General features: G+C 57.3%; 1 protein-coding gene across 8 annotated transcripts in view; it reads left to right on the forward strand.

The window, feature by feature from the left end:
• LOC121473031 (DAB2 interacting protein) overlaps positions 1-19,892 on the forward strand; it is a 192,598-nt gene that overhangs the window by 49,236 nt on the left and 123,470 nt on the right. For 3 of the 8 annotated variants that reach the window (XM_041724917.1, XM_041724919.1, XM_041724918.1), the window contains exon 1: positions 16,457-16,737. The exons of 3 other annotated variants lie outside the window; for them this stretch is intronic. In XM_041724917.1, the coding sequence (XP_041580851.1) occupies positions 16,614-16,737 (124 nt within the window). In that variant the 5' untranslated portion in view covers positions 16,457-16,613. Of the gene's footprint in view, positions 1-16,455; positions 16,738-17,242; positions 18,677-19,892 lie in introns of those variants that run through there. 2 more of the 8 variants (XM_041724920.1, XM_041724925.1) reach the window with 2 other exon arrangements.

A 19,892-nucleotide genomic window follows, 5' to 3' on the forward strand; every position in this document is an offset into this window, starting at 1 on the left:
CTCAGGTTGTGATCCCGAGGTAACGGGATCGAGTCCCACATCGGGTTCCCTGCATGGAGCCTGCTTCTCCCTCTGCCTGTGTCTCTGCCTTTCTCTGTGTGTCTCTTGTGAATAAATAAATAAAATCTTAAAAAAAAAAAAAAAAGAAAAGAAAAAGGAAAAGAAAAAAAGAAGCTCGCACCCTGGGCTGTTGGCCAGGAGACCGGCAAGGGTTTTAGCAGCTGAGTGAAGTGATCAGATCTGGACTCTGGGATAGTTGCTCTGGCTGCTGGGTGGAGGAAGGGCTGGAGAGGATGGGGTGGCAGGCTGGGTAGCCATCGATGAGACTGCGAGACAGGGCAGGCTTCTGGTAGGAGATGGGAAGGCCTACACTGAGCCCAAACTGAGGGGCATTGGGGAGGTAGGAGCAAGAGTTGTCCCAGCTGTGGGATTAGGTGGGGTGGGAGGGCCTTGAGAAGTCAGGCACTAGAGCCTGACCACCAGCATTGAATCCTGGTCCTGTAGGTTGTCAGCTGCATGGCCTTGGTATGTGGATTACGCTCTGAAAGTTTCACTCCCTCATCCCAGCCCTGGGATGATAACAGCCTCCCTGGCAGGGTGGCATGGGTATGACAGAGGATGATGTGTTTAAAGCTCAGCATGGTGCCTAGCACGGAGGAAGTGGTAGACATGCCCTAGCCATGACAGTTCTTTTTTTTTTTTTTTTTAAGGTTTTATTTATTTATTCATGAGAGACACAGAGAGAGGCAGAGACACAGGCAGAGGGAGAAGCAGGCTCCCTGCAGGGAATCCGATGCGGGGCTTGATCTCGGGGCCCCCGGGACCACGACCTGAGCCAAAGGCAGACACTTAACCGCTGAGCCACCCAGGTGCTGCATCCTGACAGTTTTTATCAGCAGTAATAAAACAGATGGTTCTGAGGACACATTGGATGGGAGGGCCTTCAGGGAGAGAAGCCAGTCGCCAATCTCAGATCAGCACCAGCATGGGAGATCAGACCCTCCCTGCTTGGGCCCTGGGCACTGCTGTCTTCCCCCTGTCCTGAGGGCTGTGGCAGGGCTGTCTCCTCCCTGATGTCACCTCCCCAACCTGGCTTTCTCTCAGCAGGGCTTCCTCTGGCCCCTCAAGTATAGCTACCTCCACTCCACAGAAAGAGTCAAGCAAAACCCATGTCTCTTACCAACACCACTGGCCACATCAGACCCAGGCCTTCCCCTCCAGGAATTCCCAGTACTGGGAGGTGTGGAGAATGAGAGAGTGCCCAGAGAGATGACCTTGGGAGCTCTCTTTGATTCCAAGTCCTAATGCAGAAAGAGGCTAGACCAGCGTCCTGCACGCAGCGTCCAGGAGCCCTCGTGGAGCCGGGGTGCCGGGGACAAGGTGGGCGAGGGGCCAGGGCAGGGTCTTCCAACATGCATTCTCCTGCACTCCCCCTGGGACCCCTGCCAGGCACTGCCACCCCCGGCAAGGAGGCTTCCCTGCCTCCCCAGGGCAAGGGCTTCCACCCTCAGCTGTGCTGAGTGATTGTCTGCTTAGGGCAGTGGGAGCCCACCGACGCTGGAGAATAAATTTGTTGTGTTTTGTAGTGCATGAAGAAGCATATTTGGGGGGTTTAATCTTCTTAATAAATCGTTCTCAGATTGTACACTATTAAACCCCTGGAAAATTCATGAGCACGCTGGGAATAGAGACCTCATTGGGAAGGTTTGACATGAACAACACAATAAACGTAGCTTCTAAATTGGGTCAGGGAAGCCTCCAAGGCCCAGAGAGGACATTCCTGCTAGCTAGCTCTGTCCTCCCCAGGCCTATAAATTAATCATACACACAAAGGGGGCCTTGTCTGCTCTTGTCAGAGCCAGGGGGTGGGGGTGGTGTCTGTGCCCACTGACCCACCCCCACTCCCACCTCAGATGCAAACAGAGCTCCGGGTGAGGCCTTTTAGCTTCTGTGCTTTGTTACTTCTCTGTCTCCAGAGCAAAGTGGGTGTACATTTCAGCAAGAGAGATGTAGGTTAGATAGGGGGAAGAACTTCCTGGCTGACCATGGGGTGGTGTGAAATCCTGGAATGGGCTACTCAGGGAACTCCAGGAGACTCTTTTCTTTAAGCCTTTTAAGACCTGGCAGGCTCTGTCTCCCGTTGGCACTCTGGGGCTACTGTCCTGTGACGGCAGTGACCAGAACAGACATTGCCCCAGGCTCTGGTGTCAGGAGCCAGGCTGGCAAGTGCCTCTTGCTGGGCCATTTTGGGGCATTTATCACCCACCTGGCCTGAGAGGCCCAACTGATTGGACACGGGGCCGATATCCTCTAGACCTGAACCCCCACCATGGTCTAACCACGTGGCATTTGGAAAAAGGGAAGTCAAGTTAAGTCTCTGTGTGGTTCCCAAGCTTCTGTGAAGCCTCAAGGGGTCCCCTTCCTTTCCTAATGTCCTCTACCTATTAGAATCCTACTCAAAGTCCTGGCCTAGATGCCACCTCTTCTATGAAGCCTTCCTTGATCTCTGCCTGCCCTGCCAGTCAGGATTATGCTTCTTTCCTTATGCTTCCTCTGCCTTGAGCCCTTGTTGGTGGGTCCCCTTCGGAGTTCGTGTTTCCTACCAGACTGTCGGCTCCCTGAGAACAGGGACTGTTTGCACCCTCTTGGGCTCAGACAGTGTCCCTCACAGGACTGTGCTGGTGTTTGCACGGGTTTTCACATGCTGACTCCTGAGAAGTGCCTCTTATTCCCAATGCCAGCTGTGGGAATCCCAGCCTCTCGACCCAGGAGCAGAGTGGGGGACAGAAGGGCAGGCCCAGGACGGAGTCCCTGGCAGGCCGTGGCTGACCCTGTCTTCATTCACTTGGTTCCGACATTTCACAAGTCTTGATTCGTTTTTCTCTGAGCCTGTGTCAAGACTTCTGATTCTGCAGGTCTTTGGAGGGAAGTGAAATGGCCCTCAAGTGTACACAGGAGCTGCCATGGCCCCAGGCATCCCCTTGCACGTGGAAACCAGCCCTGTCCTAGCACAAGCCTGGGCAGGTGCAGCCTCTGTGAGCGTTTTGGAAGGGGTGACGTGTCGGTCTGAGGCTGGGCAGGCAGTGGGGGTGAAGTTCACTGTTAGCAGGAGAGAAAGGAGGGAGGCCCTGGTGTGGGGGAAGGAGAGACCTTTCTTCCTCTGGGAAGAGCACATTGGGGAGGTGTTCCTGGGTAGCCCACCAGACCATAAAGGGAGGGGGATGGGTCTCGGTGGAACAGGAGAAGGCAATGGACAGCCCAGTGGGTGCCTCTGGCCCCAGCCCCATCCCCAGCCCCAGTCTCCATGGGCTAGGAGGAAGCTATTCCTCCCCCCTGGCCACCCCCACGTGGCCTGGGCTGCTCCCCACTGACTCGGGCCTCACAGGTATCCTCAGCCAACATCAGGTGCTGGCTGGGCCACGGCTCCCCCCCCCCCCCCCCCGTGTATCAGGAGCCATGTGTGTGTGGGTATGGGGGGGTGTGGGGGGGTGGGTGGGGGTGTGGGTGTGTATCAGGGAAGCTGGTGGCCTCAGACTCCATGTGGAGCTGGTCTGATGCGGGGAGTCGATCCCTCAGGAGGTCAGCAGGTGGAGAAAGAGAGCCACGAGACCTATGGGGTCAAGGAGGCCTTCAGGCTATTCATTGGATGGCGCCTAAAAATAATCCTGGACTCCCCACTGCACTTCAGAATTTTCCAAGCTCTCTCAGACTTGCAAACTCATTTCAGTCTCCAACAGCCCTGGAGGAAGTGAGTGCCATTCTTACTTGACCACGGGGAAGATAGAGTCCTAGAGCAAATTTGTGGAGAGCCAGCAGCGGCAGTGGCAGCCAGCTGGTGGTAGAACCCCGGCTGGAGCCCCAGGACTCTGTGGCCTCCTATGGACCTGCTTGGACATGGAGCAAGGAGGACATTGGCTCTGCCTGTGGCAAGGAAGGTCGGGTGGCAGATGAACAAATGCAGTGGAGGAGTGGGGAGTTCTGATGGGGTGGGGGTGGCATCAGCGGGGACCTCCTGCGGGCTACCTTGCAGCCAGGCCTTGGGAAAGGCAGGACGCCACAAAGCAGAGTGTGGGGCAGGGAGATTGGACGCCGTCTGAACACAGGGCATTGGTGGGTGAAGATAAGACAGTGGCGGGCACGTTTGGATCCAGCCAGCTCTCGAAGTCTTGACTCCCCAGCCTGAGCCATTCCTGCAGGACCCGGGCAGGCACTCTGAGCAGGAGAATCCCATTGGGAGAAGCTGCCTTGGAGGGCCCTGGGGGCAGTCCCAGGCCTAGGGGTCTTGGGGGGACAGGATGTGGCTGCACCAGCCCCTAGCTGCACCCTAGAGGTCCCTTCTCCGTCCTCATTCTCCTGGCCAGACCTCTTGCCCTAACCGGCTTTTATGCTCCTTTTAGCATAAAGAAGAGAGAGACTTGCCTGTTAAGATGGCAAAGTTATTGAGAGGAAAACAATTGGAGGAAGAGTGGTAGTTGCCACGGAAACTATAAAGCAGGAGCAGAAACTTTCAGGTGCTGGAGCAGAGCAGCAGACCGAGTGGCCGGCCGAAGGCCGCAGGTATGTGGAGAGGGGACCCAGCCCAGGCCAGCCTGGAGGGCCCTCCACTTGATGCCCCACGGGGACCTGTGCACCCAGGAGCAGGAGGGCCGCCTGGTTGCTCCCAAGCCTCGGGGTGAGGTGCCTGGTTCCAGAGTGAGCCTGGGTCTTCTGTCCAGACCCCAGCATGGTTCAGAGCTATCCATCAAAGAGGACAGAGCAGCACAGAGGCTCCCTGCAGGTCTTTGCATGATGTCTTATTTCACTGTTCTAACACGCAGAAATGACCCGGACTGGACAGTTTATAAGGCAGCTTCCAGCATGTTGCCTCATGCAAGTGCTGTGATAATCCTGAGCAGGCAGTATTCATATTCTACAGAGTGGAGAGAGGAGGCCCTAAGAGGTTAAGGGGATTTGCCCTTGGTCCTACAGCTGAGCCCTCCCAGGTGGTGGGATTACAACCCCTAAAGTGCTCAACTCTCCCTGCATCCCTGTCACTTTTTTTTGTTTTTTTGTTTTGTTTTGAGTGAGTAGCTCTGCCTTGAGCTGTGTGCTCCCCATAGCCTTTAGACCTTTATCATCCTTCACTTTGGTAGTACTTCCTCTGGATCATTGCCATTTGCTTCCTGTGCAAACCTAGGGAAGTGGCTTCCCTCTGAGGCTTGACTTCGCTATCTGTAAAATGGGCTTATAGTATCTTCAGCCTTTAAAGGTAGTCACGAGAGACACTCTAGCCAAGCACTTGGCACAGTGCCCGGCACAGAGGCTACCCTCAGAAATCTCTGCTGGCTGCACCTGAACCTGGCAAGTACCCAGTGGGGTGAGCAGGGTGGCGCAATCTCCTGTATTTCAGAGAAGTTTCTTCCACTGTGAGAGGGTCTGATGAGTTCCTGCCTTTCTCGGGGAATTAGAGAGGTAGGTTAAGATCATGTCTGTGGAGTGTTTGGAAACCATTGAGGCTGGTTGGGGAAAGCGCTAGATTCTGCAGCCCAGCCTTAAAACTGGCCACCAGGGCCCCAGTGGGCACAGGACAACTCAGTCTACGTTGTCTCTGCCAGGAGTCCCTCCAGAGGGAGGGCAGAAGGGGATTTGGGGACCTGCTTAGTTAGTCCTGTGAGGCTCAGACCTGCTGGAGGTTTGGGTTTGCAATGAGCCCTTGGAATCCCACGTGGCCTCATGGGTCTGCTCCTGAGTTCAAGCCAGGCCTTCGATTTCTCTAGGGAGAGGTCAGTAAGCCAAATGTATTATGAACTGGCAGAAAGGCAGCATGCTGCATGTGAAAGATAATGGGGGAAATTTATTGGAGGGCCTATGAATTACAGAATGAAAGCATCAAAACCTGTGCGGAAGAGAAATGAGTAAGTCCTGAGCTGTGACTTGTTTGGGCTGGGAGCAGAGGGCATTTGGCCCCATTCTGCCTCTGGTGCTGAGAGGCCCAGAGGTCTGGGGGCCCCTATGCACTTTCATGTGTGTGGTGTTTCCCAAATTCACAACCATGACACCCTCACCCTCTTGATTGGCAGCAGCCATGTGATAGCACCGGGCCCGGCACTGGGTTTCTGATGTGAGCCAGGCAGGCAGGACCTGATCCTTGGGGAGGGCAGCATGCCAGGAGAGGCAAATGTGAGATGGATCACCAAAATATAGATATCACTGCACAACGCAGAGGGTTCCCTCGAGAAAAGGTGCAGGGGGCCAGGAGAAAACAGTGGGAGCAGGACTTTGTGGGAAAGCAGTGAGATTGGGGCGGCAAGGAAGGGTGAGCAGGAGTGGGCCAGGTGCCTCAAGGGAGTCAGGGTGGAGAAAGGAGCTGGAAAGAGTGGCCAAAGGCAAGGCCAGGGTGGCTGGGACATAGGGCTGCTTTGTGAAAAATCAGCCCGAGGAGGATTTGGGAGGATTTGTCAGTGGCCGTGGGTGTTTCCAAAGCTAGAGTCAGTGGTGACCTGGATTTGAGTAATGAGAGCAGTGAGAGGTGGACGGACTCAAGTCTTTGGAGCTAGTGATAGCCTGCTTCGCAGAGAGGCTCAGAGTCTAGGAAGCCTAGCTGTGTCCCCTGCGTGGGAACAGTGGGAGCAGAGACATGAAGGAGAGGAGTGGGGGGTGGGGGCTGGACACCAGTGTAGCTGAGGAAGGGGCAGGTGGAGGCCGTGGCGAGAAGTGAGGTCAGGGGCCAGGGCAGCACCCAGTGACCACCCCTGAGGGCTGGGAGTAGAAGAAGCCAAGCACCCTGCCTCATTGCCACAGAACACCCTTTTATAAAATTATAAAATTACCCAATGACTGGAGAGGGAAACCGTTTGTGGCAGTAGTGGGTCACCATTAGGAGCCAGACTACGTGAGGTCGAGTCCTATGTCTGCAACAATCACCTTTATGTGCCTGTAAAATGGGAGAATAATAGTGTCTGCCTCTTAAGGGCAGTGTACGGGCTCACTGATTTAACACTGCTTGACAGAGAGTAAGCTCTGTTTTGGGGTTAGTAACTGGGTCCCATGTGAACTTGGGCACAGTCCCCTCTCTGGGCCTCGGTTTCTCCGGGCTGGTCTCTGCAAACACTTCAGGTGAAGATTTGCTCTAATCTCTGTGGTGCCGGGCAAGAGTCCAGCTCCTGAGAGTGGCCAGAATACAGCGCCAAGCTGGCAGTGTCACCTCAGAGGGGACTGTGTACCCCCCAGGCCTGTAAAGGGACACGAGGCCTACTGGAGCTGTAAGGGGATATTTTAATCAGCCCAGGACCTGATGATGTCACAGGCCAGGACAGAGAAGGCCAGTTGGGGAGCTGGGGAGGGAGGTGGAAGCCAGGGGCTTCTCTGAGAGATGAGGACTGTGGGCAAACTTTGCTGTTCTCCATTCTTGAGCCTTCGTTTTTCTCATCTGTACTGTAAGACTCGGAATCCCTGCCCGCTTGCCACACACAAGGTGCCGAGAAAGGGACAGGAGACAGGCTGCAGTTTGGAAAAAGCTTGTGACATTGTTGGGGCCTGGAGTCCCAGAACCCATATAGAGCCAGGGGTAGAGAGAGAGAGAGAGAGAGAGAAAATGGAGATGGGCCCAGTGTGCCCAGGGTGGACTCACTCACACCCTGGTTAAGAAGGCAGACTCCTCGGGATCCCTGGGTGGCGCAGCAGTTTGGCGCCTGCCTTTGGCCCAGGGTGTGATCCTGGAGTCCTGGGACCGAGTCCCGCGTCGGGCTCCCCGCATGGAGCCTGCTTCTCCCTCCTCCTGTGTCTCTGCGCCTCTCTCTCTCTCTCTATGTCTATCATAAATAAATAAATAAATAAATAAATAAATAAATAAATAAATAAATCTTAAAAAAAAAAAAAAGAGGGCAGACTCCTGGGCTCTTCCCAGGCTGGCTCAAGCAGACTCATCCTGGAGGGCTTGGGCATCTGCATTTTAACTTGCTCTCCACAGGACTGAAGTGTTCTTGGTTCTGCATAATCCCCTTTGCTCCAGTGGGCACAGGGGCCCAGAGAGGGTGGGATGGCCAGTCCCAGTCACTCAGCAGACTGGCACCCTATGCCATTCAACCCTGGGGATCTTGAGAGGGATATAGCCCTCCCTATGGTGTTATTAGGGCCAAGGACTGTGTCCTATGGTTCTACAGCCCAATAGGGAGCAGCACCATGGCCCCTCCTGAGGGCTCCAGGCTGCTCTGTGGGCCCCGGGGCTGGTGGGACCTGGAAGGAACCTTCTGGGTCAGGGGAGATGTGGGCCTCAGTGGGAAGACAGGTCTGTGTGTGCATGAGAGCCCGTGTTAGGGGGCTGGCTGGGAGAGAGGGACAACAGGGGGATGTAAGAAACACAAGGGTAGAGAAAGCAGGTCTAGAAAGTTCTGAAGCCCTCTTGCAGCTTCTGAGGCAGAGGCTACTGGGAAAAAGAGAGGGGCTGTGGGTCAGACAGGCTGCAGAGGGGCCTTTGTAACCCAGGTCCCCCTCTTCCCAGTGTCCTCTGGGCTTTCTAATAAAGTTCAGCCAGAGGTCAGCCCCCACACCCTAACCTAGGCATTTTAGCCAAGAGGGATGTGGAGGTGGGGCTGGAGTTTGAGCTCTCCTACTGGCTCCTCCTGACTGTGGCTGTAATAGCTTCCTCTGCTCCTGGGAACTGAGGGAGGACCTGGGGACATCCAAGTGACCCTGGGCAAGTCCCAAGCCCTCTTAGCCCTGGGTCATGGGTGGGCTTCCCCAGTTCCTAGTTGTGGGAAGGCCCTGTCACTTGTTGAGTTTCTTTTTATTTTTTAAAAATTTTATTTAAGATAGAATAAGCGAGAGAAGCAGGAACAGAGGGAGAGGAAGAAGCAGGACCCCAGGATCATGACCTGAGCCAAAGGCAGATGCTTAACCGACTGAGCCACTAGGCGTCCCACCTGTAGACTTTCTACAAGTGGAGGGGGCAGTTTGGTAGTGAGCTCCCCATCATCAAAGGTATTCCAGATGAGACTGGGTGAATTTTGCTTCCTTTTGGGTCTTTGCCTGTGGTCTTGGACCATCCCCCTTTCTCACACCATCTGTCTATGTTAATCATTAACAGAGGGACCAGGACCAGTCAAGGGGACTGCTGATTTCTAGGACGCCCCTGAACTTGTTTTCCTTGGCCCCAAACTTTTAGCTACTTCCTGTTTGAACAGGCACAGAAATTCTAGGGCCCCAGCCCTTCCTCCTCCCTTTGGTGGAATTTCCAGACCAAATGCTGTTCCCAGGGTGGGGGCAGGGCCAGTATTGTTTTGCTCTCAAGGGTTGAGGGGTGACAGGGTACAGAAGCTACACTTAACTCTGACCTGTGTGGCCCCGGGATACCAGCTCTGGGCTGGGTGGGGTCCCTGGGATGCCAGCTCTGGCCCAGCCTGACCCGCCTCTAACGCTGGCTGTGCTTCCCACTTATGTTCCAGGCTGGGCTCAGAAGCTCTGAGTGTCAGTGCCCAAGGGCCCACCTGGGCCCACCTGTGTCGACTCTTTTTCACAGGAGGGGAGCTAGGGTGGCCTGGGGGCTACAAGTGGGAGGGGACTTGCTCAGAGACACACTGCAGACAAAAGGCTCTTATTCGTCCATCCATTTATTCTGTGCCAGCTCCAGGGTCGTCAGGACTTACGGCCTGGCCTCTGATGGTTCCGGGTTGCGATCTGAAAGGAGACTCTGTAGCGCGCTGTCTGCATGTCACATGGAGGAGAGCCTGGCCCAGAGAGGTGAAGTGACTTGCCTCTCTGATCCCATAGCTGCCCTTCTTGAGGAAAGAATAGGGGCTTTGAGTCCAGCTCCCTCTATTCACCTCATCCACCCAGCGGTAATGGGACACTGGGCTTCTGTGCAATGGAGACATGGCTGTAACAAGACAAATGAGGCCCCTGCCCTTACTACAGTTTAGGGGAAGACAGCGAGTGAACGAGTGAATACACAGATTTAGTTTTAGGAAGCAAGAGATTGAAGAAAATAAAAGAGGGGGATGGGACAAGTTGTGGGGATTGGGGCAGAGACTCTTGAGATAAGGTGGCCACCTTATCTGAGGGTGTGATACTTGAGCCAGGGCCTGAATGACAGAAGGAGCTGGCCATCTGAAGATCTGGCGTTAGTGTGTGAGCCAGCACAACACATGCAAAGGCCCTGGGGTGGGACCACATTTGGCATGCTCAAGGATTGGAAAGATATCCAAGTGAGTCTATGACTGTTTTATCTAGTGGTTTCCCAAGAAAGCTGCTAGAAAACTCCCAGATGTGTGAGGAAAGAAATAGCCCAGAGGGGCAGGTGTCGGTTTATACACAGGGGTTTGAATCCCTATGCTATTTGATCTTGTATAACCTCACAAAGTGTAAGTACCATTAACCCACTCCAGAGGGGAGGAACTGAACACACGGGGAGATGACAGCACTGATCTAGGGTCACATAGCCAGGAGGTGCTGGTTCCTTACCCCAATCCTGTACTCGTTCAGCACCCCACTTACGTGGGAGCTCCCTAGGAGCTGGCTACTGAGCCTGTTCATCTGTCCTCCTCTGTGGGATCTGCAAGGATTGAGCAAGGCCCTTCCCGACCGGAACCCAGGCCAGTGCCAGCCATGAAGTGGTTCACAGATGACCAGGCAGGCCTGCTGGGAAGGGAGGGGGCTTTCTGACCTCACACTGGGACCATATGCCACCCCCTCTGGTTACCCAGTGGGTGTGGAGCTGTCTGGGCCCGTCAACTGGAAGGGGAGGAAGAAGCCCAGAGACCCGGAGCCTCAGCCCCAGGCCTGGGCCTGGAGAAGGAGGGGCAGGGGCCCACCTGGAGCTTGGCAGCATTTCTGGGTCAGGGCAGGGAGAGGAAGCACAGGGAGAGAGCTGCCTCAGGCCCGACCATCTGGGTTGGAGTGCTGGCTGCTAGGGTGGGGGTGAGGAGGGAGGGCTGGGCTTGGCCAGGGCCGGGCCCAGCCCTGGGATTGGAGCCCTGAGCTTCCGGTGGCAGCCGGTCTGCAGTAAAGCCTGGGGGGACCTGTGGGCAGAAGATGGTGGGTGTTCTGGGGGCGGGGGGCGACCCAAGGAGTCAAAGGGGAAAGGGGGTCTTGTGCCTTCTGTCCACATCCTGAGGTGGCTGTGCCCCCAGCACTCATGTGTGGCGTCGCATGAGTCATAACCTGTCTTGGCCTCTCTCTTCTGTCTATGGGGAATGACTCTGCTCTACCCTGGCCATGTGGGGCAATCGGACCCCTGATGATTGGGGAATTGATGTCAGATCGGGGCTTGTGATGAATTAGGCTGCGTCCTCGGGGCAAGTGGGCAAGTGGCTGTACTGTGGGGTTTCGGCTTCTCCGCTTCTATCACCTCCTCTGCAGGGTCCTTCTAGCTCCGACATTCCAGGATTTCCTGACAGACTGTTGACATGTACGAAGGAACTACATCTTCCCTGGGCTTCTGGAAGATGGGAGGGAACACCCAAGACGGGGGGAAATTTCTCCATCCTGATGGAATCCTATGGAGGTGGGCTGGTCTCATCTCTATTTAGCATGTGGGAACCTGAGGCCCAGAGACATCAAGAGGCTTCCTCTAAGTCACACAGCACCCAAAGAAACACAGTGACCCTGCTGACTGGCCTTCTGCCCCTGTTAGGGCCCTAGTGTCTCCCAAGGCTCACTCTCAGTCCACTTCAGGTGATTTTAGTTAGAAACTACGCTCCCCAAGGATCTGTGTGTGTGTGTGTATGTGTGTGTTCAAATATCCACACTTGCCCAGTCCCGCAGGTCCACCTATGTTGAGCGGGGCAGAGCCATCTAAACCTGGGATCAGTATGGCCCTGACGGAGCCACTTTCTGTGAAGGATGTCAATAAGTTTATTGATGACTTTCGGGAGGAAGACTGAGAGGGAGTGGAGGTGGCAGACACCTGGCTGGGCCTCAAGTGTGACCTCGCAGGGCTTGTTTGCACCTTCCACCATGTGGGGAGAGCCCCCACGGTAGGATGAGGTCCTGCTCCTGGTCTAACCTTGCTTCTGGATGCACACTAGATGCTGGAAGCCGTCACAGGCCACCTCTCCAGGCCAAGGCCCAGGACCCTAACCACTGGCGCCCTCCATGGCACCCCCACCCACACCCCTGCCCAGGGCTTCAGCCAATCCAAGGTTGAGGATGGCCTGGGAGGCGGATGTGTGCAGGGCTGCCTGGCTGGGGACTTCCCCTGGTCACAGCTGCCTACTCTGGTCCCGACAGGAAATCTGACAGGTCTGAGCCCTCCAGACACCCATTGTGTGGGGCTGGCATGGGTTCCAGTGTTTCCCCGGTCAGGACTCCTAACCCCCCTCACCTTCTCCTGTTCCTTGTCAAAGCTGGCTTTTCTGGAAAGTTCCAGGCTGTTGCCTCTCCTCCATCTCTGCATTAAGTCCTGCTCAAGCTTAAGATCTTTGCTTTTTCCAGCTTGCCTGGGTTCAAATCCTGATTCCTAGTGCAAGCCGCATAACAGGGAACTTACTTACCCTCTCTGTGCCACCACTGTTTTCTATAAAATGAAGGTGATAACTATCGGCCTCTTAAGATTATTGTGAAATTTAATGGGATACTGCGCATCGCGTGCTGAAGATTGGGTCTAGCACACAGTAAATGCTGGTCACCCAGTGGGTCACCCAGCGTATCATTAATAAATCCAAACTTCATCAGACAAATCTTTCCAGGCCAATCTTATAGCCCGCCTCTGTGGAAAGTCTTGGACTTCTGTGATCCCCTCCGGGTGTGAGCATCTATCTGTCCTCCCTGGATGGAATCTAATGCTAGATGAATGCTCCTTGCTCTTGTTTTCCTCTTGCACAAAATGACCCCACAGTAAAGGCCATGCCATTCTGCCTTGTGCTCACCTCTGTCCTAACGCTGGAGGAAAAATTGTCCTTGATGGGCAATTTAAGACTTCTCAGGGGTAATTGTGACAATATGCATTTTGGTTTCTCCCTCACTGACTTTAAACCTAACACCCCAGGAGGCTGGGAGACTGTACCAGGCTGGCCCCCTAACCCTGCACTGGTGCCCCTCCTGACCTATCCCCTGGGGCCCGGCCTGTGCTTTACCTGGATTTACGGTCCAGCTCTAAGGCCTCCCACCCTCTCTTCCCAGCAGGGCGTAATTCTTCTGACACCTACATGCAGATGGTTCTCTGCCTAGGGATAGATTCTTTGGGTCCATTTTTCCTTGGTCTTCTCCTGTGTCCTCATGATACAACTCAACTCCTGGGGTGTGATGGGGGTGGGGAGGGTCTCTCAATGGGGCTCAGATTGCTTTAATGGGGTGATGTTTGTGCTGGGTCCTGAGGGATAAGGAGGAGTTCGCCAGATGCAGAAGGAAGAGCTTCATGACAGCCACCTCACCAACAGGGCAACAAGGTGCGAATGAGCAGGGAGCCTCTGGAGAGCAGATAGATAAGGGGCTGGCCTCAGCAGGGTTGCAAGTGATGTGGCTGCTTTAAGATAGAGTTTTTTTTTTTTTCCCCCAGAACTTTCTGAGTTCACTTTTGGAGGCTTTTAAGGGCAGGTGAAAGTGGTGGGGGGTCAGATGTGATTTAGCCATCCTGTCCCCTACCTGCACTTACTAACCATGCAGATTCCCAGGCCCCATCTGGAACAATGGGATCAAGTGTCTTGGGGGAACTCAGAAATATACGTGTTTAATGGCCTGGGTGATCTGGAGACTCAGGGATGTGTGGAAGCAGCAGCCTTGACCCCAACCCAAAGCTGCAGGTTGGGGAGGTGAGAGCTATTCAGGAGTCCCTCTGCAGTCAAGAGAGAAGTGGAAGAACAGACCACCGGACAGACTGCCAGCCATGTGGGGCCACAGCTCACAGATCACAGATCAGAGTAATGGCAGAGGGCTTCCCCTTGTGGGGGACATCACAGGAAATGGTGGTGGGGAGGGTGTTTTCAAGGGCCCTCCTCTAATCTAGGTGGCCTCCAGAAAGAAGGCTGCTCCTGTTTAAAGGGAGGGAGCCGCAGGGGCAGTGAAGAGGGGGTGAGTGGCTTGCTCCACAGCGGGATTGATTCCAGATGCTCTGCCAGGGTGTGCTCCGAGCAGCCTTTGTCTGCCTGCGGCCCTGGGGGTCCTGGGACAGGAGAAGGAGCAGGGAGCTCAGGGCCCCTGTCTTCTAGCTCCTGCCCTGCACCCCCCACGTGCTATACCCCAGCTGGTTCCTCCTCCGGACCCTCCTGAGGCTTGTGGAAATGTTCAGCTTGGGTATCGGGACTGGTTGGCAATGTCCACCCCATCCCAAGGGTGGGAATGCAGATGCTTCTTCGTCTTCAATAACTGACCCTCCCTCCACAAAGTCGGTAGGTTGGGGTCCATGGCTTCTCCTTGTAGGCAGGGAAACCGAGGCACTTGAAAGAACTTGAGAAGCCCAAGCATAAACAGATAGACTATTCCAGACCTTTGGAGCCCAGCTGTATTTAGGATGAGGTTCTGAGCTCCTGGTTACTTCTCTCCTCCCTCTACATACATACAACCAAATCTGCTAGTTGGGAGTGCCAGGTCCAGACCACTTGTCTCAGCCACTGACACCTTGTTGGCAGGGAATGTCTCATCCCCTCAAGGGAAGGCCAGAAGCTAGCTTATCCGGGCACTCCTGCTTTGGGCAGGAAACTGGGCCTGATGAACTCCAGGCTCTGGTGACAGGACTGTTGCCCCCACCCTGAGCTGGACTTCCAGGGAGCCTTCTACCCACCAACACTGAAGGGCTAGGCAGCAGGGGCCCACCTGAGAGAGGAGGCTGGGCCAGGCAGGCTACCTGCTGAGAAGGCCCACAGCTGGCCTAGGACTGAGGGACTGGGTACCAGCTTCCTCCCCCACCCCTCCAATCCTCTTCCCCCCCCTTCCCCTCCCCCCATCCCTCTCTGTACTTGCAGGGGAGGCTCCTGGGCAGTGTTTGCTATTGGGAACGTGCTAGAGCAACAGCTTCACCCAAAGGAGGCTAACAGAGTCCTTGCAGGCCTTATGGTTTTCCATCTGCCCCAGAGAGTCACGGGGGGGGGGGGGGGGGGGGGGGGAGAGGGGCCAGTGGGCTTCTTCCGGACAACCCAGGTCTGGTTTGGAGGCGCAATCCTCCTCTTGCCCCTCCCCACTGGCCTGGGGAAGGCGCCTGGCTTCCAGCTGGGATCCAGGCTTCCCCCCCAGACCTGGGGGCCCTCCCCCTAGCCAGGGAGCCAGGGAGCCAGGGAGGGGGGCCTCTTTGTGAGGTGCAAAACCCGGGCTGGAGTTCTGCCGAGACTGCTCCGCCCCCCCCCCCCCCAGGGCCCCACCTTCCCAGCTGTTATAGAGAACTTCCAGATCATCTTGGCACCCAGAGCGGACTCTCCCTCAAGCACACCTGTAAGGCCCCGCCTGTGTTGGGAGCTGCGGGCTGAGACCACTTGCCTCTGCCATTTCTGTGTGACTGAGGCCAATCAGCATTCCTTGTCAGGGCCTCAGTTTCCCCTAATGTACTTGAGAGAATGAAGCTCAATTGTTTGAATAATTTACAAGATAAATGCTGTTCCAGATCACACAGGAGGAGAGGGAGAGAGACCACCAGGGGCCAGGGTGGTCAGGGAAGGCTAGAGGATCTGGGCCCTAGAAGGATGGCCTTTGGCAGGGCAGACCCTTCTGGGAGTAGGGCAAAGAGCAGTGACAAGGAGGGGAGGCAAGTGCGGCTGGAGAACGGTTGGGGCGGAAGGGTCAGAGCCTCAAGTGCCAAGGACCTGCCTGGACATGGGAGCCACGGAAAGTTCCGAGCTGGGGAGTGAGTGACTTTTGCAGCAGGAGGCAGTAGAGGGAGTCAGCCAGTGAGTCGCCTCTCTTCTCTCAGCCTCTGTTCCCGTCTCCTCAGGAGGGTCGGAAATCTTTGGGAGGCGCCCAGGATGTGCTGCGCCTGCCCGGCGGGGACCCCCCGGGACCCTCCCCCCGGCCCCCCGCACCGGGCGCTGCGCGGGCGGTCGTGTTCCTGGGGCCTGGCAGAGCGGGTGGGAGGTGTGGGTGCTGGCTCCCGCCTGCTCTCCGTGCGCTGGCGCCACGGGGCGTGTGTCAGACGGGACATATTCGTCCACTTACCGAGGGGCTCGTTTCTGTATTCGGGAGACACGCGCACGCGCACGCAGGGGCGCAGGCGGGGCAGGAGCAGCTGCACGCGGGAGCCGACGACGACGCGGCCTCGGTCGGGTCTCGGGGTCGCGCCCGGGCTGCAGGCGGCGGCTGCCCTCGGTCCTTGCACCCCGCGGGCGTGGGGCCGGGGCGGCCAGGCCGTGTGCGGACCCGCGCTCCCGCTGGCTGAGGGCAGAGGCGCGCCCGTCGGCGGCCCGCGGGCTCCTGCCGCTGCGCACGTCTACACCCGCCGCAAGCGCCCGGGCCCGAGGCCGGCGGACGCGGCCCTCCCCGGGACCCGCGGTCCAGGCCGGGATTTCCCCCGCGCCGACGCTCGGGGCCGCCCTGCCCGGCCTCCCGCCCCGGCCCGCGGCGGCTCGCGGAGGGCGGCGGGGGAGAAGTCGGGGCGACTTGGCGGGCGGCGGCGCCCACGGGCGGGAGCGGGCAGGGACGCCCGCCGGGCGCGCGGGAGCGGCCGATGGGGCCCGTGTGAGCGCCTGGGCCCGGCCCGGTGCCCGGCGGGCGGCAGCATGTCCGCGGGCGGCAGCGCCAGGAAGAGCACCGGGAGGCCCGCCTACTACTACCGGCTGCTGCGGCGGCCCCGGCTGCAGCGACAGAGGAGCCGCTCCCGCAGCCGGACGCGGCCCGCCAGGGGTAGGCACCACCCGGACCCTGGCCCCGACCCGGGCCCGCTCCTGCCGGCGCCGCCGTCGGGGCCCGGGGCGCCCTCCCCGGCGGCCGCCACCGAGCGGGTTTGCTCCGGCTCGCCCCGCCCCCCCAGCTCGCCCCCCCCAGCTCGCCCCCCCCCCAGCTTGCCCCCCGCCCCCAGCTCGCCCCCCCTGCCCCCAGCTCGCCCCGCCCAGCTTGCCCCCCGCGCCCCCAGCTTGCCCTCCCCCCGCCCCCAGCTCGCCCCCCCCCAGCTTGCCCCCCCCCCCCCCCGCCCCCTCCGTCCCGGAATTCGAACCCCAGGCTCCCCCTGTGCCTCTGCAGGGAAAGGGGGACTCGCAGCTCGAGGTTCTCTCTCCTCCCTTCTCAGATGCCACCTCTCCCCCCCCCCCCCCCCCCCCCCCCCCCCCCCCGTTCCTCACTTTACTTGGCAGCCTGACAAGGACCAATCCTGAGCGGATCTTGGCTTTTCCTCGCGTGGCCTTCAGGGCCTCGACCTCCCAGCTTAGGGTGTGTGTGTACGGGGGTCCGCCTCCGAGCCCCCACGCACCTTCTCTCCCCAGGGCCTTCACAGACTTCCTAGCCTCTTGGGTGGAGGGACAGGTGGCTGCACTTCAGAGTGCCCGGTCCCAGGAGTCCTTGGCTCCAGAGGAGCTGGGGCTCTTGGATCTGCCTGGGACCCCTTCAACAGAGAGCGGGTGGGCCCACCTCCTTTGAAAAGTTTCTGTCTTTCAAGCCCGGAGGCAGGACAGGGAAGAGGGGAAATGGGAGCAGGGTTTTCTTTTTTCCAGTAACAGGATAGGATCCTCAGTTGGAAGCCCATGTGATCCAAGACGCTGCCCTCCGGCTGGTGGCCTGGAGGGGCCCAGGACTTCCGAGGTTGGGTGGAATGGAGTTTAGGGAGGGGGTGCCCTGGGAGGAGGAGCCCAGAAGAAGGGGTCCTGGGGGCCAGGGTCCCTGTCAAAGGCTCAGGACCCCTGAAGTGCTCATGGGTGCTGGATGAGAGGGAGGAGGGCGGTTGGTAGGGCTCAGCGGGATCTGGGCTGAGTTGATTATTTTGGGAAAAGGGGAAGGCTGGTCCTAGTGCTGAGGTCCCTCAGGCAGGGCTTGGAGCAGATCTGGGCTTGGAATCAGGCAGACCTGGGGTCCGACCCCCACTTGCCCAGGTGCTTGCTGGTTGTGTGGTTTGGGCCTTTTGGCGTTGCCCTTGAACCTTAGTTTTATTATCAGCTTGAGGGTAAATCAGGCAGTTCAGAATGGGGAAGACTTTTCCCACAATCAGAGCTGAATAACAATGTACAAAGCTTCCTCAGGAAGTAGTGAGTTCCTGAAGTGGTAAGTTCCCCGTGTGTGTGTGGACGGTTCAAGCTGAGACTGGAAAGTGTGCACAGGTGTGTGCTGAGAGCTCAGCCCTAAAGGGTCTCTTGAGGCCTGTGGCCCACCTCCCCTTGCCACCTTCCTTGAAGTGGCCTCTGGCTATTCCCCCACACTCTGCCCCCCCATCCAGGTTTGGCCTGAAAGGCCGGGGATCTGGGTTCAAGCATTGAGACTTTGGGCAAGCCACTTCTCTTTTCTGAGCTTCAGTTTCTTGAGCTGTCGAGGGGCCTAGCAGGACTCATAGGACTCATGAGGACATGTGTTCATGCTGTGAGAAATGGGTGTTGTGCAGATGCCCAGTAATGCTCAGGGTACCCTGAGGCTTCCACCCCTCCCCTGTCCTTGCAGTTGCCCAGCATGACCTCCTTTGCACCTTGATGCCATTCTGCAGGCACCCCTGCTCCATGTCCTGGCCTTGAAGGAGTTCAAAGCCTGCAGGGCGGGGGGGGGGGGGCAGGGGGGGCAGTGGAGACTGAACAGAAGAAATTACATCTGGGGAAATTAGTGAGGGCTTCACAGAGGAAGTGACATTTGGACAAGGCGTCACAAGGTGGGTACGATTTCCCTCAGCTCAGGGAGTGATTGAGTCAGATGTGTGTTAAAGCCCCAGCTCTGCACTAAACTATCCTTTGGCCAGTTACCTCTCTTTGGCCTAGTCTGGTAAGCAGGTGTAGGTGACAGCAGGGTCCTTTGAGAATGAGAGCAAGTACACGGGAAGCTAGAAGCCACTTGGATCACAGTTGAGTGTGAGCTGTTGGTGTTTTTATTCTAGAGAGAGGAACAGCTCATGGGAAGACAGGGAGAAGGAAAATGTCTTGGGTGCTGTGGACAGAGTTGATCCTGGGGTGGAGGAAGAGGAGGGTTTGGGAGGGCGATAGTGGGGAGCAGTAGTTGGGCTGGAGAAAGGGCCTGGAGCGATGGGGAGGCATGGATGGGTGAGGGGTGGAGGCTCGGGGCTCCTTGCCCACCTAGAGCAGCCGTGGACCTTCCCTTCCATGGAACCCCAGGTCCCTGCCTCTGCCCCCAGGGCCACCCCTCCTCCTGAGGCCAGCACCCCAACCCAGGTGGTAACTCATGTGGGGGGAGCTGCCCTGTGGCCCTTGAGCCAGTCCTTTCTGACCTCAGGCTGCACAGTCTCACCATCTTCATGAGGGCTTGTCCCCACAGAGGTGACATCAGACCCCAGAAGATGGGGTGATATCCAGTACCCCAGCCCCGATCACCCATACCCATCACTCCACACCTGTTCTGGCCTCTGCCACTAGCAAGGAAGGATAGTGACTGAGAGCTCCCGGGGGGTGTGTATGTTAAGGAACAGAAAGGTGCAGGGAAGAGTTGGCTGCGGGCAGGTTCACACCTGGCCTGGTCTTGGGAAGGATGGTGGTGGCCAGGCTGCCACCTCTGAGCAAGCCCCCTGCCCACTGTCGCCACTGCCACCTACAGTGGTAGTGGCGAGGAGGGGGGTCTCACTCTGGACTTGAGAGCAGGACTTTGTCCTTGGTGGGCCTACAAGTGACTGACAGTGACCATAGCATGTCCGTCCCCCCCCCCCCCAGCTTTGAGCAAAGTAGGGCACTCAGTAGAGCTCTTCCTTCTCTAGGCCCTGATCTTCCAATCTGAGGAATGGGCAGAGTGAGACCTGCAGGTGATGGTGAGCAGAGGCAGGGTGGAGACAGGAAACTCTAGATGGCAAGGGTCATCTGGCCATTTCACATTGGGCTTTGTGGCTCTAAGTCCACGGGATGGTTAGGTATGGCACATGGATA

Source organism: Vulpes lagopus, chromosome 12, assembly GCF_018345385.1.
Source record: "Vulpes lagopus strain Blue_001 chromosome 12, ASM1834538v1, whole genome shotgun sequence".
In the NCBI taxonomy this organism is placed as follows: domain Eukaryota; kingdom Metazoa; phylum Chordata; class Mammalia; order Carnivora; family Canidae; genus Vulpes; species Vulpes lagopus.